Source organism: Lithohypha guttulata (assembly GCF_036872675.1).
Source record: "Lithohypha guttulata strain CCFEE 5908 chromosome Unknown scaffold_3, whole genome shotgun sequence".
Lineage (NCBI taxonomy): Eukaryota > Fungi > Ascomycota > Eurotiomycetes > Chaetothyriales > Trichomeriaceae > Lithohypha > Lithohypha guttulata.
Genome location: NW_027042752.1, coordinates 3,495,992 through 3,511,608, shown reverse-complemented (window position 1 = coordinate 3,511,608; position 15,617 = coordinate 3,495,992). Strand labels below are relative to the sequence as shown.

At 49.9% G+C, this 15,617-nt stretch overlaps 5 protein-coding genes across 5 annotated transcripts; 4 read left to right on the top strand and 1 right to left on the bottom strand.

Annotated features, from left to right (window-relative positions):
- Positions 1 to 822: 822 nt before the first annotated feature.
- LTR64_005070 (uncharacterized protein) lies at positions 823 to 1,500 on the top strand (the record flags this gene model as incomplete). Its single annotated transcript, XM_064899412.1, has 2 exons — positions 823 to 1,263; positions 1,318 to 1,500. 2 exons carry the CDS (start codon positions 823 to 825, stop codon positions 1,498 to 1,500), a joined length of 624 nt encoding a protein of 207 aa, XP_064755369.1.
- Positions 1,501 to 2,067: 567 nt separating this feature from the next.
- Positions 2,068 to 2,370, top strand: LTR64_005069 (uncharacterized protein; the record flags this gene model as incomplete). The annotated part of the gene is made up of 1 exon (XM_064899411.1): positions 2,068 to 2,370. One exon carries the CDS (start codon positions 2,068 to 2,070, stop codon positions 2,368 to 2,370), a length of 303 nt encoding a protein of 100 aa, XP_064755368.1.
- Positions 2,371 to 3,267: 897 nt separating this feature from the next.
- LTR64_005068 (uncharacterized protein) lies at positions 3,268 to 4,899 on the bottom strand (the record flags this gene model as incomplete). The annotated part of the gene is made up of 1 exon (XM_064899410.1): positions 3,268 to 4,899. One exon carries the CDS (start codon positions 4,897 to 4,899, stop codon positions 3,268 to 3,270), a length of 1,632 nt encoding a protein of 543 aa, XP_064755367.1.
- A 1,443-nt stretch (positions 4,900 to 6,342) lies between these two features.
- Positions 6,343 to 7,634, top strand: LTR64_005067 (uncharacterized protein; the record flags this gene model as incomplete). Its single annotated transcript, XM_064899409.1, has 2 exons — positions 6,343 to 7,549; positions 7,600 to 7,634. 2 exons carry the CDS (start codon positions 6,343 to 6,345, stop codon positions 7,632 to 7,634), a joined length of 1,242 nt encoding a protein of 413 aa, XP_064755366.1.
- A 4,588-nt stretch (positions 7,635 to 12,222) lies between these two features.
- Positions 12,223 to 15,462, top strand: LTR64_005066 (uncharacterized protein; the record flags this gene model as incomplete). Its single annotated transcript, XM_064899408.1, has 2 exons — positions 12,223 to 12,267; positions 12,319 to 15,462. 2 exons carry the CDS (start codon positions 12,223 to 12,225, stop codon positions 15,460 to 15,462), a joined length of 3,189 nt encoding a protein of 1,062 aa, XP_064755365.1.
- Positions 15,463 to 15,617: the final 155 nt, after the last annotated feature.

Here is a 15,617-nt window from a genome sequence, read left to right as displayed (position 1 = left end):
GAACCAAGGTCGTCCATCCTCTCCAGTGCTAGCAGTGGTTCTGCAGGAGCCACACACGTCACAAGCTCGATCTCTGTGCCATGTTCATACCATTCATGTTCTTTTATTCATTTACCTATACTGCTTAATCTTGTGTGTGTGTTTGTGTTGCTGCAGCGTGACTTGACTTTCTGATGCGCTTTTGCAACCAGGATGTCCTTGCCGATTAGAGCTTGTTCGGCTCGTTTACCTTTACTCTCCGCACTCAGACAACCACGCCTATTGGCTCCCCCAGCTTTCACAAAAGTTACTTGCATATCAAGAGTTTCCAAATATACGAGCTTACCAGGGAGGATAAAGACGTTTTCTACGACGATATCGTTAGCTCAAGAAGACACTGGAAGTCGTGGTGGGAAAGGGTTGGCTCAAGGAGGCGGAAAGTTTGAGGCAAGTATTGCATATACACCTACAACACGTCGCAAATTACGTACTTAGAGAGTGATGCCTGCTTACAGCTCCTTCAATAGCTCGATGATCGTACTTACGTCGTTACTGGTGGTGCCCAAGGTTTAGGACTGGTGCTTGCTGAGGCAGTAGTTGGAGCCGGCGGGCATGGTAAGCCAGGAGCTTTGATTCATTACCCTCGCCGTCGTCCACAACCAAGCTAACGGCTGCTCAGTTTACTGTCTAGATCGTCTCGACGAGCCAAACAAGGCCTTCCGCGATACTCAAGACAGGTTGGCTCAATCATCGAAGGGCTCCCTGCACTATCGTCGTGCCGATGTCACCGATGCTGCGAACCTAAATCAGGTTATTTCGGAGGTAGCCGCCGAGCGCCAGCGTATGGACGGCTTGATTGCGGCAGCAGGCATTCAGAATGTTGTCCCAGCATTAGATTACCCACCAGAGAAGATACCTGAGGTAGGCGCAAAATTCCTGAGCTTGCGTTTCGACGTTGGACCCTCGCGACGTACGCTGTATGCTGATATTGCCCAGATGTTAGCGGTCAATTATACAGGCGTATACCTGTCAGCAGTAGCATGCGCCAAAGAAATGCTGAAATACAAAACCCCGGGCTCGATGTGCTTGGTGGGAAGCATGAGCGGTCTGAACGCCAACAAGGGCTTCACAAGCTCGGTATACAATTCCAGCAAGGCCGCCGTAATTCAATTGGGCCGCAGCTTGGCCATGGAGTGGGGTAATATGAAGGAGTTTGAAGACTGCGAGCCAAGGAAACGTGGTATCAGAGTTAACGTCTTGTGTCCTGGTAACATCATGACTCCGGTGAGTCAATCATCCTGGATTCGTGTTATGCGCCGTCGCTGACTGATGCTGCAGATGGTTGCTAAGAATTTCGCGGACGACCCGCAGTTACGGGCAACCTGGGAAAATGCAAACATGATGAACAGGATCTCAGAGCCTGACGAATATCAAGGTGCTGTGTTGTTCATGTTGAGTGATGCAAGCTCTTTCATGACTGGTAGTCATATGGTAATCGACGGCGGATATACAGCGTGGTAAAAATTGAGATGCAACCAGAAAGATTGGAAAACGACGTCTGCTGAATTATGGAGCCTGGATCGAAACGGTAAGAGAATGATTGGACACCTCGAGGAACGAACTGTGCAGTCTATGCAGTGTCCATGGTCTAGATCGTCGTCAACCACAGCGCTTTCAGAAAAAATCCCTGCGCTATAAGGGCAGGAACCGTTATCAGGTCAGCATCAGAGTCTCTAACCTGCCTGAATCCCTGAATTGATTGTTTGATAGCCTGTGGGACTGTAGTGGACACTGCGACATCGACCGCATGCTGGAGCGTCACTTAATACACCAAGTCGAAGCGGCTTTGACGGATGCTGGCTGTCGGTCGCGCGTATAGGCAGGCCATCCTACTATTTCCATGCGCTCCAATAACCTGACGTCGACAGACTGCGTGTGACAGTTGATACCATCAACACCACTGTCCTCACAATGCAAATTGTTCAATTACTAAAAAAACCCATTTCTTGAACACCCATTTAAGTCCTGCTCCTGCAAGACATAGCGTATCTGAGGCCTAAGCTCTCGCAGCATCTGCAATTCAGCAAAATGCGTCGTCTCCCCAACATGTGTATGGTGCCCTCTGCAACATTCCCTCCTGCCTTCGTCATCAATGCCGTCAGCTGCCTGGGCGGAAGTAATGCTTTCAGCGTCCCTCGAATCACACCAATCCCATACGAAAACGTCTGGAATGATGAGACGAAAGACATCGTTTTCGACGAGCTCGACTGGCTGAGGATGATCTTCCCATCCTTCTTCGTCGAAGGTGGAGGGTCTGCTATGATACCGACAGGGTTGATTCTGGTCGTCGATTTTATCGTATTGTATGCCGCAATGGACGCGTCCTACTAGGAGGGACTGGTGGTATTTTTTGAGGTTCTTCTCTTCAGCTGTAGAGAGAGGTTGTTTGGTCGTGGTGGTACTGGCGTCCTCCAGAGCGTCTGGACTTACGTTTAGACGCTGGTTTAGAGACTACCCCAGCCGCTGGGTCGTTCGTGCGTGGATAATCGTCCTCCGACTCTTCTCTAATGACAGCAGTCACCTGATTCGCGGCATAATGCGGACTATTTGGCTGCTCTGTCTGCAATGCCGGATCTATCGCACTTTCGGAGTCCTCCCTAGGATCAACATAGGTTCCCTGGTGGTCAGTCTTTCGACGCTTGACACGCCTCTCCTTGTCCGTATCGATGCCCCACGATCCTTCTCAGTGACTGTCCACAGACTCGAAACGTATAGATCAAGTTCGTGCTGCTCTTTAATTAATGCTGCGAGGCTACTACGTGTTCCTTCGTTTGCGGTCAAGTCCAATATCTTCTCGAGGATCTCCTCATCTTTTCAGAAGGATTGGACTATAGCTTCGGTCATGTTAAAATGTCTAGATGGTTGTATGTTGTGGATTTCATGTCAATCGTCCCCAAGCTTGTGAGTGGACAGCGTGCGAAGTTGTTATTTCGAATATATGACGTTCATGTCGACGCTTTCTTCAAAACGTTACATCGGTGGCGTATCGGGGTACAAAATCCTGTCTGGACGCGTAAAGTGGTTGGATCACATTAGCGAGATCTCGTTCGATGAATTCAGTTTCCGTATTTTGGATAAAATTCCCGTGGATTTCTCAATGGCTGCTCAACAGGCGCAGCTGCTTCGTGCCATTCGACCTCGACGCTCGCATTATTCTGACTATAACGCACTCCGTCTATAGAGCAGATTTCGAATTTGAGTCTTGTGGTCTCGACGATGGTCCTGAGTTTAAAGTCGACAATAAAGTGTGATTGGCGACCAAAGAGCAGCCCTCTCTTCTGGATGACAGACAGGTTCGTTGTCTCTGAATGTCGCCCGGACGTTGCACAGACGTGTAAGATTGCCTCGCCTAAGACTTCTCGGAAGATCGTGAGATGGAGCCTCGGACATGACAAATTGTGCCTCGAAACTTTTCTTCTCAGGGTTCTTGGGGAGCTTCATCTGGTATCGGCGAGTGAAACCTGTCTCTGGCACAGCCTCTCCTTCCCGAATTAGCCAGTCGATCTGTTCAATCGCCCATCTCTGCTTGTCGAGAGGATCGACTTCAACAAATTCGCCGTTGTGGATTTTCTTGTCGTAGGGTTGGCGACATAGAACGCCATAGGACACTCGACTACACTTGCCTGTGTAAACGCCTACACCTTCTTTCAGCTTCTGTACTCTATCCATAACCAAGCCTTTGGCGACGGCTAGTTGTGGTTCGGATGCGCACAAGATCTGCAGACCGGGATATCGAGCTCTCAATTGTCTTTGGACGTAGGCTGATGAGCCCAGGCCACCTGAGAGCACGAGGTATCCGACAGTTGAACCGGGCTGGTTTCGTGTAAGCTCAAGCCTCTGCTGATCAATTTTTGCTGCCATGACCGCGATCTGTGAATCGAAGAAGCCCTTCAACTCAGTGCCTGTGACGATGATTCTTCTGTCCCTAACTTGAGGGGCAACGTCCAAGGGAATGTTGAAAATGTTGCTAAGCTGGACCTGCCAGGGTTCACCAAGGAAACCACATTTAATACCTTCGAAACGTTTCTCCCGCATCATATCATCGGCAATCCAATGAAGCTCGCCATCATCACCTGCGACACCTAGTGTTCGAAGACGAACCGCGATAGATCTCCTAACAGCTTCGTCGATGAGCGTGGATCCCACATTAATGCCTTCTGCCTTGGTCAGTGATTTTAACTTTGTGCTTCGAGTTGAACGTTCAAGCAATTTCAGGGTATTGATATCGGTGGTTGCACCGCCAGCATCGGCTACCATAACGATATCACCCACTCGAAATGTTTGCTTGGCAGCATTGACGGCGGCAGCCTCAGCCTCAGTGAGATAAATCTCGAGGCGTCGATTGTAGCCATTGGAGAACCCAGCGAGACTAAGGATCCGGCCGAGGTTTGCGGTAATCATTGGATTCTTCCACGTTGTGGGGATGCTGAACAGGTACTCGACGTTTCGCTGGTGGAAGTCAGACATCGTATTCGCGAAGAAGACTTCAATATACTGACGTAGCGATGTCATGTAGTCGGTATAGAACTGTATAGCTTCAGCATGACTTGGTCTGGTTGGATGGTCATCTGGGAAACTAGGATCGATGTACAACTTGAATTCTCTTTCGGGAGTGACAGCTGTGCCATCTGCTCCTGTAACGAAGCCCCAATTGACCAGAACATTGTTCCCATCATAGCCCACTGCTGTAGTGACCTTGTTATCGAGCTGGCCTGGATTTGTACCAATAGGGCGGGGCCATTTCTGTATTTGCCAAGGGCCTGGGTATTCTGGTTCTTGAGAGAAGCTGACTGCCGTACAAGTCATGCCAAAGTCTATGCCAACGATGAGGCTTGGCCTCCATCCATCGATAATGGCCATGATGAGGTCGGAGAAGGATGAGAACCCAGCGACACTGAAGTCGTGACAATGTACTATCAAGACAACGTAGGCGAGGCAATCCTTGCCAGCTCGCAGCGCCCATTTCCTGTCGCTGCTTTAGTCAACGCAAAGGTGCAGGGATGTTGACTGGTGCTGGTCTCCACAAAGGCAGACCGAAGTTCTTTTGGGCTTTTGGCGTCTCCAGAAGTTTCTTGTGTGGAGCACCCCTGCCGCTATCATCATCGTGTTGGGCCTTCACTGTTGTCCATCGATTGTGACAGTAGCGACACAAGATGCTGCAGCCAATAGCGTCGACAATGCTCAAAATGGCACAGTCACCCGCATTCGTAATACTAGCGTTCGTGTGACCGTTGGCCCTGGTCAAGGTCTTGGTGTTCAATCTCCGTTTGTACTGTGCTGCATTGCTTGCCTTTCAGCCTCTAGGCAAGTGTGGATTGCTTCGAATGCCAGCATGTTATCTTCGTTTGTAATTACTGTCACGTGTTTAACCGGTTTGTACTGTGGTTTGAGCTCTGAACATCGACTGAGATCGAGCTTTCAAGGCAAATATGTCGCACCATCATTCAATTGACCAAGTACAGGATGGTCGTGGCAGTCCGCCGCGTTCATACCCACAAAGAAGCCAGGTGCCCTCCAGGACATTTCCCAACGACCATCGAGCCGCCTGTAACAGCAATTCGTTCACTCACCAACCTGTTACATCAGTGCATACTCGTACCCTCCAAGGAGGAATTGATGTCTCCAGATATTCGTCCAACCATGCCCAACCCTCTAACAAAGCACTTGGCACATCGAGACAGACAGCATCTCCCAGTACAATGACTGATCGATTCTTACCACCACTGCCTGTAGATCGCAGCACTCGATCTTCAAATGCGTATGGCCAACAAAAACGACACGCAGGGCTCTGGTCCTTCGTCAGACATCTTCCGCAACCAGCTGACGACCAAACTATCATCACGCATGTGGAACAGATGTTCGCGCTCGCGGATCAGTATGTGGACAACTTTTACGAGGATCGATCAAGACAGAGTATAGGCGACCACCATAGATTCCAAGCTATGCACTTTCCACACCTACCGGAACGTAATGCTGCTGCGGACGTATTATTTCTCATAGCTCACCCGACTATCGCGATAAAGCACTGTTTGGTATATCTGCTACTCAGTAGTATTGAGTTCGATGTGAAAGAGTTCTTTCCATCGCTCTTGCCACCCGAGTTCACTGTACTAGAATCCGCACTCACTAAATCAACACTAAGAGAGGAAGTTCCAGGTATATACAATGCTCCTCATCAGCATAGCGTTACTGACCCGATAGGTAGACCAGTTTGCCGCACTCTCGGCATACAGAGCTCTGCTCGCCTATCTCAGACAGGGCATCGACAGGGACGAGAATTACCGAGCTCATTTGAGAGGTACCATGGCTGAGCTGATCGAAATCATCGAGATAACCTTTTCGCCATGGGAACAAAAACTTTATGCTCAAGACAACAGACAGCCTGCACTCGAGAATCTTCTGGAAAGGACTGCTCAATTGGGAGTCCTTCTGTTCTCCCAACCATGCACGTTCCAATTTGCTTGGCAAGTAAAACCCAACGCAACCACGGATTTTGAAATTGCAATTTCTCCTCGTTTACTCAAGATCAACGATGAAGAGGCCAATGAACTGGAACGTAGCCAGTTAATGATCAACATCAAGACCTGTCGCTCATCTTTCGTCGAAGATCTGGTGGACAGCGACCTAACCTTCAGCGACTTGGTTTCATATGGTAGCCATCTTTCGCACCCGGGTCAGGCCCAGCATTCTGTGCAGTCTAGCGTAATCAGACAGATGGAAAGACACCAGACGCTTTCTGTCGACGGCGTATACCGTGGTTCAGGGGAGTATATTGCAGAGACAAGCGATCGTGGACGTAGAACAGCGCGTGAGGCACAGATTCAACCACATGTTCATGAATTAGATTCAGGCTCTCCAGGACATTTGGATATTACGAGATGTTCTGAAGTGCTGACGCCTTCAGCTCAAGATCGTATGCCTCCACAGCTTCCTCCTCTGCACAACTACACTCCGTTGAACATGTTTTCTGAGTTACCAGCAACGCCACGGGAGTTCAGCAACAGCAGTGCAAGGTTACCTGCCGTCCAAGGTTATGGATATGGCCACCAGAACGTTCCACACAAAGACGCTGCGGATGTGACGCAGCATGTCGTACCTCACTCGATTTCGGGACCCATTACCACGCATGAAGCTTTTTTACACACAAAAGAGACACGGCGTAAAGCAGCTCCTTGTCCTCCATCGTCCATCCAGCAATTTTCCACGACACAGTTACCAATGGGAAGAACGAGTTCATCTCGTCGGCGCCGAAGTATAAGCGCTTCCAGCGATCATAGAGGCCGGACCAGCGATACTGATTTGGATGTCCAATCGAGAAGAGCTTCTTTCCCTAATGACCGAAACGCGACAGCACATCACATTCCCCGACAGCCTGATACACGGGAGCTCCAGCAACCAAACAGTCGATTAGATGTGCGTCAGTCAGCACCTGTGAATGCGGAGCGTGGGCGGCCAGTCGGAGACGCGCATTCCATACGACCTAATGGGCCAGGACACGAAGACGACGCGAGTGAACTGTACGAGAACCGCAGAATAACAGGTCACACAGCTGTTTTACAGCACAAAATGGTCGAAAGGAACTCAAGAGGGCATGAAGATGGGCACACGAAGCGTCATTTACGTAGTCGTCTCGCCAAGGCATTCAAGCATCTTTCATAGCTGACAAGTCTTCGGCCTTTTTCTATGTATCTGGACGATTCAAGGATGTTCACACCTAACACTCACGCCAGCTTGAAGCGAATACAGAACTTCATCAGCAGTCTCTGCGGTGACCGATATTCATCGCTTCCGACTCGTGTTCTGAAAGTGCCCACATACTCCTTGATTGGCGGCCACGATTGTTTATGGTACTAATGCTTCCAGCTATAGCTGCAGGTACATCGATCACAGCTGCAATTGGCTCGATCGTGTTGTAAACTCTGGGGGTGCGCCTGCGAGTTGTTCTTGTGCCTGCAGATATCACGGGTCTCGCAACGGACTCGTAAGCAGGTGGAGACTCAACCGTGCCGCTATGTCTGTGATTCAGCGAATGGCTGATACCCTCTGATTCTTCTTGCATAGGCTCATCCCAGGTAATTAGACGTGATCGCGCCTGGCCGGGAACTTGCGTGGTCAAATGCATTGCGCTCGAAACAGTCCGTATGTCAACGTCTGTTGGTTGACAATCTGTAGGACCAGGAAAACTTCGCAGAGGTCTCGCTCGTGCTCTTCTTGTGGCGCTAGGAGCTGTGGGCGACGACGATTGGCCTCTCTGTCTTGCGGGCTCGCGCGCTCGATCGTTTATGCTCGACGTTGCAAAAAGCATATTCGGTGTCGAGAGTGTGCACGAGCGTGGCTGTGGTGCTGGTGGGAAATAGGGTCCAACGGCCAGTTCACTGAGTCCTAATGGGAACGTGGCCCTCTCATTATCCTCAGCGTCTACAACTTTGGCTGGTATAAGGTCATTGCGCGGTCTAGCTGACGATATCGGGGCTTCTTCCAGAAGAACTGTTTCATTATCTCGTATCCAATCAGCTACTCTTTGTGCGGGCGTGCCAAGCACTGTACTTCCCTGAGAGGGGACTGTTGGATTGAATGATACTCGTTGCTCCGCCGTGGTCCCGCTCTGACTGGACTCGGAACTGATCGAAGCAAAACGACGAGACATCCACTCTCTGCGTTGTGCTAGGCTCTTTGTAGTCTCCTGAAGACTCGATAGTGACGAGGTTTCATGGTCCATTCGCGAATAGGAATACTTTGGCAGTGATCGATCTGTGGCTTCCTTCCGAAACGGCAGGCTTGTAAGCCTCATCTCGAGAATTTCGGAATGCAAAGACTGGCTCACCACTGTCAGTCGACTTAGAGCAGCATTCACCTTGTTTGAATCTCTCATCACCCACATGAGCCGTGCTCGTGCTCCTACACTGTTCTGGTGAAGCTGCATATCTACACGAGCACGTTCCACAAGAGATTCTAAACCGGCCAAGGCCTCTTCTGTGTTCTTGATGACATTGTCGATCCGACTGGTATCCGCATCACTGAGAGACGTAGGTTCTGCATCTCGAAGAGCTCTTGCCCTTGAAAGATCGAGAAGAACCTGCGAGATTGTTTTGAGGTGGTTTTCAGTTTCAGACTGAACTGATGCGAGTTCGTAACTCGTTTGGACTGCTCGTAGTGCAAAATTGAATATTGGAAAAACAATGGTCGCTGGTATCACTCCGTCAGGCATTGTCCTCTATGGTCGGAATGTCTTACAACATGCCACTACCAGGTACGTACTGGGTGGTTGGAAATCGTGGTTGCAAATTGACTTTGACCATAATATCAACAAGAGCCGGACTTGTAGCGCGACCTCGTAGGCAAACTAGCCTGCCATTAGCTGATACTCTCGATGAAACCTTCACGAAAGATCTTCGCTGCGAGTGGCCAGAATGCCCTATGGTGGCAAGGGTGGACGCAAGCCTCGATCTTGCTCGATCAGACATGCCTGCATCGGTACCCAAAGCGCCTTACAGCAGGCTAGTATTAATCGAGACAAGCCGGAAGTAGTGTCAGAGGAATGATGCCCTCCAGGGTCCATGCAACGATATGCACGAGATTGATGGTAGCACTATCTTCAACACAGAATTCTGTGCTTTCCAAAGACCCCAAAGTCTGACCACATTGCGGTATCAGGTTGCGACGCAGGAGTCTTGGCGGTCGAAGGCGTCGAGGAAGATGCTTAGAGCAGCAGGAAATTGGTCACTAACCATAAAGCTAGAGCAGAAGTGCCTTAGGCTACTGCTGGGAACTGATGCTCGCTTACAACATGTTAGGATGTGATTTGGACACATTACGATCATGCGAAGCTCCCCTGCAGTTGCAAACCCAGTCCGCGATCATGGCAGGACGAGCATGTGCTAAGCCTCTCGACTTTTGCAAAGACGACGGCGCTAAGGATGAGCTAGGTGACACTTGGAGAGGACAGACACTGCTTTAGTAGAGCGAGCAGCAATGTGATGGAGCTTCATTAGCTTGCAGACAGGCTCAGCCGTCCATCTCAAAGTCGTGGTCTTGCTCTCGCGGATATTATGCCGCCCTGCGGACTTGCTAAGACAATTTATCTCGCATAGTCGCAGAAAGACATATCATGCCAGCTGAGCACGAACATTGGCTGCAACGTGATAGCCCAAGACCAAGGAGATGTATGGTAGGACTGTCCTCGCGGCTTTTCAAGTCTTGGTAGCAGCATCAGCAACAACCTTTGTCACATCAACGACGCCCTCTTCTCCTGTGATAACACCTACCCCTCGACTCAAACTTCTACGCAGAAGAGCGGAAGAGTGTGGAGATTTGCAATCACAATATCCGAATGCTGTTGCGCCGACATGCGCAGGCAGTTTTTCCATATGCACATTTACTGGTGGTTACCAGGGCTGCTGCGATGCATCCAATAACTGCCGGTTCTACACATCTTGTCAGGGAGGATTAGTATCAGGCACAAATAGATGCTCGGCATCAAGTTGCCTTCAGTGTCCAAGTCTAATTCCGATATGTACACGGTACAAGTTCACCGAAGGAGTCAGTGCTTACGTAGGGTTTGCTTGCGGCAACAACCCTGTTCCAGCAGATCTGGTTGTACAGGGTATAGTTGGCAGCCGACAGGTCGATGCTAGTGCGACAGACGATTTATCCCAATCAGGATCAACGACATCGTCCTCTACAACAACGACTTCTTCTTCCACATCCAGCACCAGTAAACTCTCCAGTATTTCCTCAACTAGCTTGACTAGCTCGACGAACTCGACAACCTCGACGAGGTCAACGAGCCCAATTAGCGCAACCAGTGTGATCAGCGTGGCGGGCGCGACGGCTACTGCTGGAGGGATACCTGACGCGCAATCAGATAACAAGGGACTGAGCACTGGCGCAATAGCTGGTGTCGCAGTAGGAGCGGTTGCTGCAATTGCTCTCTTGGGTTGGTGTCTCTACGCGAAATATTGGGCGAATCGGAACCGTAAGAATCAGCCACCACAACTGCAACAGCAAAGTCGACAACGAATATGAGGACCGAATAGTTGGAGAGAGGTCCGTGAGCTGTACCGAACGTGTCAAACGAGTGTGTGTTGAAGCAATGTATAGATCGGCAAGAAACAACATATTTTCAGCCTGTAAATCATAGCACATTCATCATGGCACGCAGTGACCACCATCTGAGGAGTCATAACAGAATGGTCAAATAAGCTTTATGCAGTCCGCCGTCTTCCAGAGCGACCGATGCTTGAAGTAAAGGCATGGGGTCTACTTCCATGGTTACCCAGTCACATGCCAGCTGAGGTTCGGCTTCACATCTCAGTCTGATGAAAAGCCGGTGAAACCAGTATCAATTTTGATTGGCCGCACTATGTGGTCGAGAAGTCTTTCATGTCGAAGTTAAAGTTGTTCGGGGCTGTATGGCGCAGAACTGGGCCGGGATGTTCTGGTCTATTTGCAGAATAGTGTCTCGGCACACGCCTCTTTTATCGGACTTCATCCTTCCGGGTTTGTGTCGACGAATGACATCGCTCTCATCAAAGTCGTTCATGGCTCTAGCCACATATGTCACGAGCTATATCGCATAGTGCTCTGCGATGCACGCTACCATGAACGGTCTTGCGAAAGTGCAAGCTTGTCTGAGTTTCTGCGGCTATGGTTCTTCTGCGCTCGTGGCTGCGCACCTCTGCGGGCATCGACGAGGCAGATTGCGGATCATGGAAGTACGGAGTACAGTACCATGAAGCCCAAGCTTTGCGTGCTCGAGCTCGGATTCTGTTGTCTACCATGGCCAGACAGTACGAATGGGTTGTGCTTGATAACATGATGTCGCGTTGAGGGAACTTCCATTAGCGAAACACGAGCCTCAGGATGTATCACCCTGTTGGTCGAGCCGGTACGTTCGCACCGACTACAGCCTTTAGAGCTGATCAGTACACAACCTCTTACTAACCATAACAAAGATCGAGCATACCACGATTCAAATCGACTGTCGTACAAACCACCCGCTATACGCTTCTTGTGTCTCTCAGCATTCTTGACGACATTTATTGGCTGTGTTGGTCTCATCGAGTGGATCATATCAGATACTGCTGTGCGACAATCCTCAAGTCTTAGTACGCCAACTCCAGCAGCTGTTCTCGCCAGAAGAGAATTGACGACGATCACAACCTATAACACTAGCCAATTAACATGCGCCCCGTATACCACGCCAACTCCCTGTATCAACGAGAAGCAGTATGAGTCTATGTCAGCCAGCGGTTCGTGAGCTACTGTATGATATTGCAGGCCATGCTGACTGGTTTAGCGGATTCCATCTGGGAGAACTTGTGCTCAACGTATTCGAACACGTTTGCATACTACACGAAACATACACTCCCAGCCTCGTTACAAGTACCGTTTACGCGATGGATGAGCGCATATGGCGACCAACAAGGGCTTATGGACACAATCAAGGACTCTTCAAGGGACTGCCTGTATCCTGCTACCGATAAATGCTCCGACCTGTGGTTCATGTACAATGGCCGGAAGAAGACCAGGACATACACTGCCGGTTGTAGTCGAGGAATAATAACACAGGATCCACCTTGCCACGACTCAGGTGGTCCCACAATTAAAAACGGAACAATCACCTTTTCCTACAACAATGTGTGTGGCGCAAACCGAGTCTCGCAGTTACTCATCACTACAGACATAGATCGAGCGAGCTTGACGACAACCAAGGCTGGTACCAAGGCCGTAGTTACTACGTCCGCCCCTGTGACGGCGCAACAAACCCCGACCGTGTCCAGTGCAAGTTTGACCACCACGAGGGCAACAGCCACTCACACATCATCTTCAGTGTCTCAACTCCCACCAACCACACCAAGCACGACACATCCGATCACGACAAGCACAATTAAGACTACAAGTCCCGTGAGCACAACCAGCACAAGCACAATTAAGACTACAAGTCCCGTGAGCACAACCAGCACAAGCACAATCAGGACTGGAAGCACCAACACAATCATCACAGGAACGAGCTCGAAGGCGGCCTCGAGTTCATTTCAAAGCTACAAATCTTCGACCACATCTGCTGTTCTCGCCTCAAACAGTGCCAGCAAACCAGACAGCCTTGTCTCGAAGTCCGACACTAAGTCGCTACCCTTGTCAACTTCGGCAGCCTATGTGTCCTCTGCTGCGACCAGTAGCAGTCGCACGTACATTGCTTCATCGTCGTTAGACCTTGACGAGGAGACCACCCGGTCCTCTTCGCGACCCACAGCCACCAGCAATGTGCAGCCGTTTGCAAGACCTACGGATGCTCTAAGTAATACCTATGAATCTGACTTTAAAACCAGGACAATAGTCAATTTATCTTCGACAAGCACTTCTTCTCTAACAACCAAGTCATCCTCGATAACGAGTCCCTTATCGAACGCAACTTCGTCGTCCAAGGTCATCGTCTCCTCAACAAGTAAATTTTCCTCGGTAAGCACTATTGTCGCTGTCGGGACTACGACGAAGTCTTCCGCCCCCGCGACAGCAACGAATACGTTGACCAAGGGGAATTCGACGATGGCCTTCTCACTTAGCAAGAACGAAGTCATAGTCGAAAGACCTTTCACCTGGTCGACTTACTTCGCTGCCATGTTCTTGCCGGCCCTGGTTGCCGTTGTCATCAAAGTGACGTGGGAGGTCATTGCCACTTCACTTAAGCTAATCGAGCCATTCGAACGTCTAGCAAAAGGCAATGGAGCCACCGCCAGCTATTCAATTCTGACAGAGTACTTGGAAGGCATGATCTCATCCGACATCCTGCAAGCGCTGGGCCACGGTCGCACAATTCCCATTATTTCTGCGCTCATCTACATCATGGTTGGAGTTGCACCACTCATTGCTTCCGTCTCGATGAGTGTGAAGCCTCGGAAGATGTGCCTCGATGACGAAAACCAATATCGACCATGTGATCCTGCATGGGTCATCAACATACCCTTGATTAGATTGCTAGAAGGCTTTGTCTTGGCGTGCATAGCCCTAGTGCTTTGTCTAATGTGGTTGACGCGGAGGTCACGCATTCCTCTTGCTACAAACCCAAGCTCGATTGCTTCACTGGCTACCTTACTAAACTACCAGACTCTACTGCAGGAGCTGCAAAGCATTGACCCGGACGCAGACGGCAGATTGTTCAGCGCTGCTTGGAAGAAAAAGCTATTCCGCATAGTTGAACATTATGATCAGAAAACTGATCGAACACGGTTTGGGTTCGTGACGTATCGGACTAAGCATGCGGTACAAAATGAAGACCGCAGTAGCTGGCTTTCGTTCTCGACATCCAGCAAGACGTCGCGAATTAGCTACACGTCCATTGATGACAATCCTGACGATGCTGGTCGGGTCAAGCCGTCAAGCAGTTTCCAGTTTCGACGATACTCCTATGCCTGGACACTCACCTCATTGCACCTGCTCACAACGACCGCTCTTCTGACGATCATTTTGACCTACTGGCTCGACCAAAACCTTGACGATGCTTTCAACAGGTTCTTCAATGCCGATAGTGTACCAGCGATTGTTCCGAAAACTCTGCTTGTCGGTTTAGCAGTACTGGTTGATATGCAGATGAAACACCTCGATCGAGTCGTTCGTATCACCGATCCCTTCCGTCGACTTGCATCACGAAATGCCCGAGCGGAAACCACGATTTTACTTCCGTTGAATGGCACTTGTTGGAGCAACCTCCCCAGAAATCTTTACCTGCTCTTCCGATACGAGTTCGCCGAAGGCCGGATGTGGTGGGTAACAGTAGTCAGTCTTGTCGCGTGTCTCAGTGACCTCAACATCATTGCTGTGGCTGGACTACTTTGGAATCTGGCACAAACGAGTCTGACGTACCATCTATGCGGCTATCTATCCATGGCATGTACTTCGGCAATCCTTGCCGTCGTCCTGGTAACAATGGCATGGTGGCTCAAAGTGTCAGTCATTCGACGTATGCCACGCCAACCAGATACTATTGGCAGCATGCTCAGCTATCTGTGCGGATCAGAAATGGTCAGAGATTGGAATAGTGATAGCACGTCAGCGACGCCAATGGAGTACCTGAGTCGTAAGGAAAGAGACACGTTGGTCAAGAGTAGTGAGAGGAGATTCTGCTTCGGAAGAATGCTTGGTGTCGACGATAGGGAAAGATGGTGCATTGACTACGAAAGAGACCAAGGACACGTTATGATTGAGAACGATATCGAGCCTGGGAACAGTGCGACTGCTTCAAGCATGCGTGGAAAATGGCAGCCAGCACCAACGCATACGATACCGAGAAAGCCCCTAGCACGTGAACTAGGGTCGGAATCAGCATTGATGGGAAGTGATCAGAGTTCGGATGGCTGGAGTCGTTTTCCCTCGTTGAGGGCGTCTAGGTCTCATGAGCGACAGCAGTTGAATGAGTATGACTAGCGACGAGGGCATGTGATATCATGTAGTAGTAATGATTGTATATAACGGTACATACTTACGACATATCTAGCGACATAGGGAACCACGGTCAAAGTAACGATCACAAACATTCAGACACGAATTATAATATCTAATGACCTTGGTTCCTATATGAA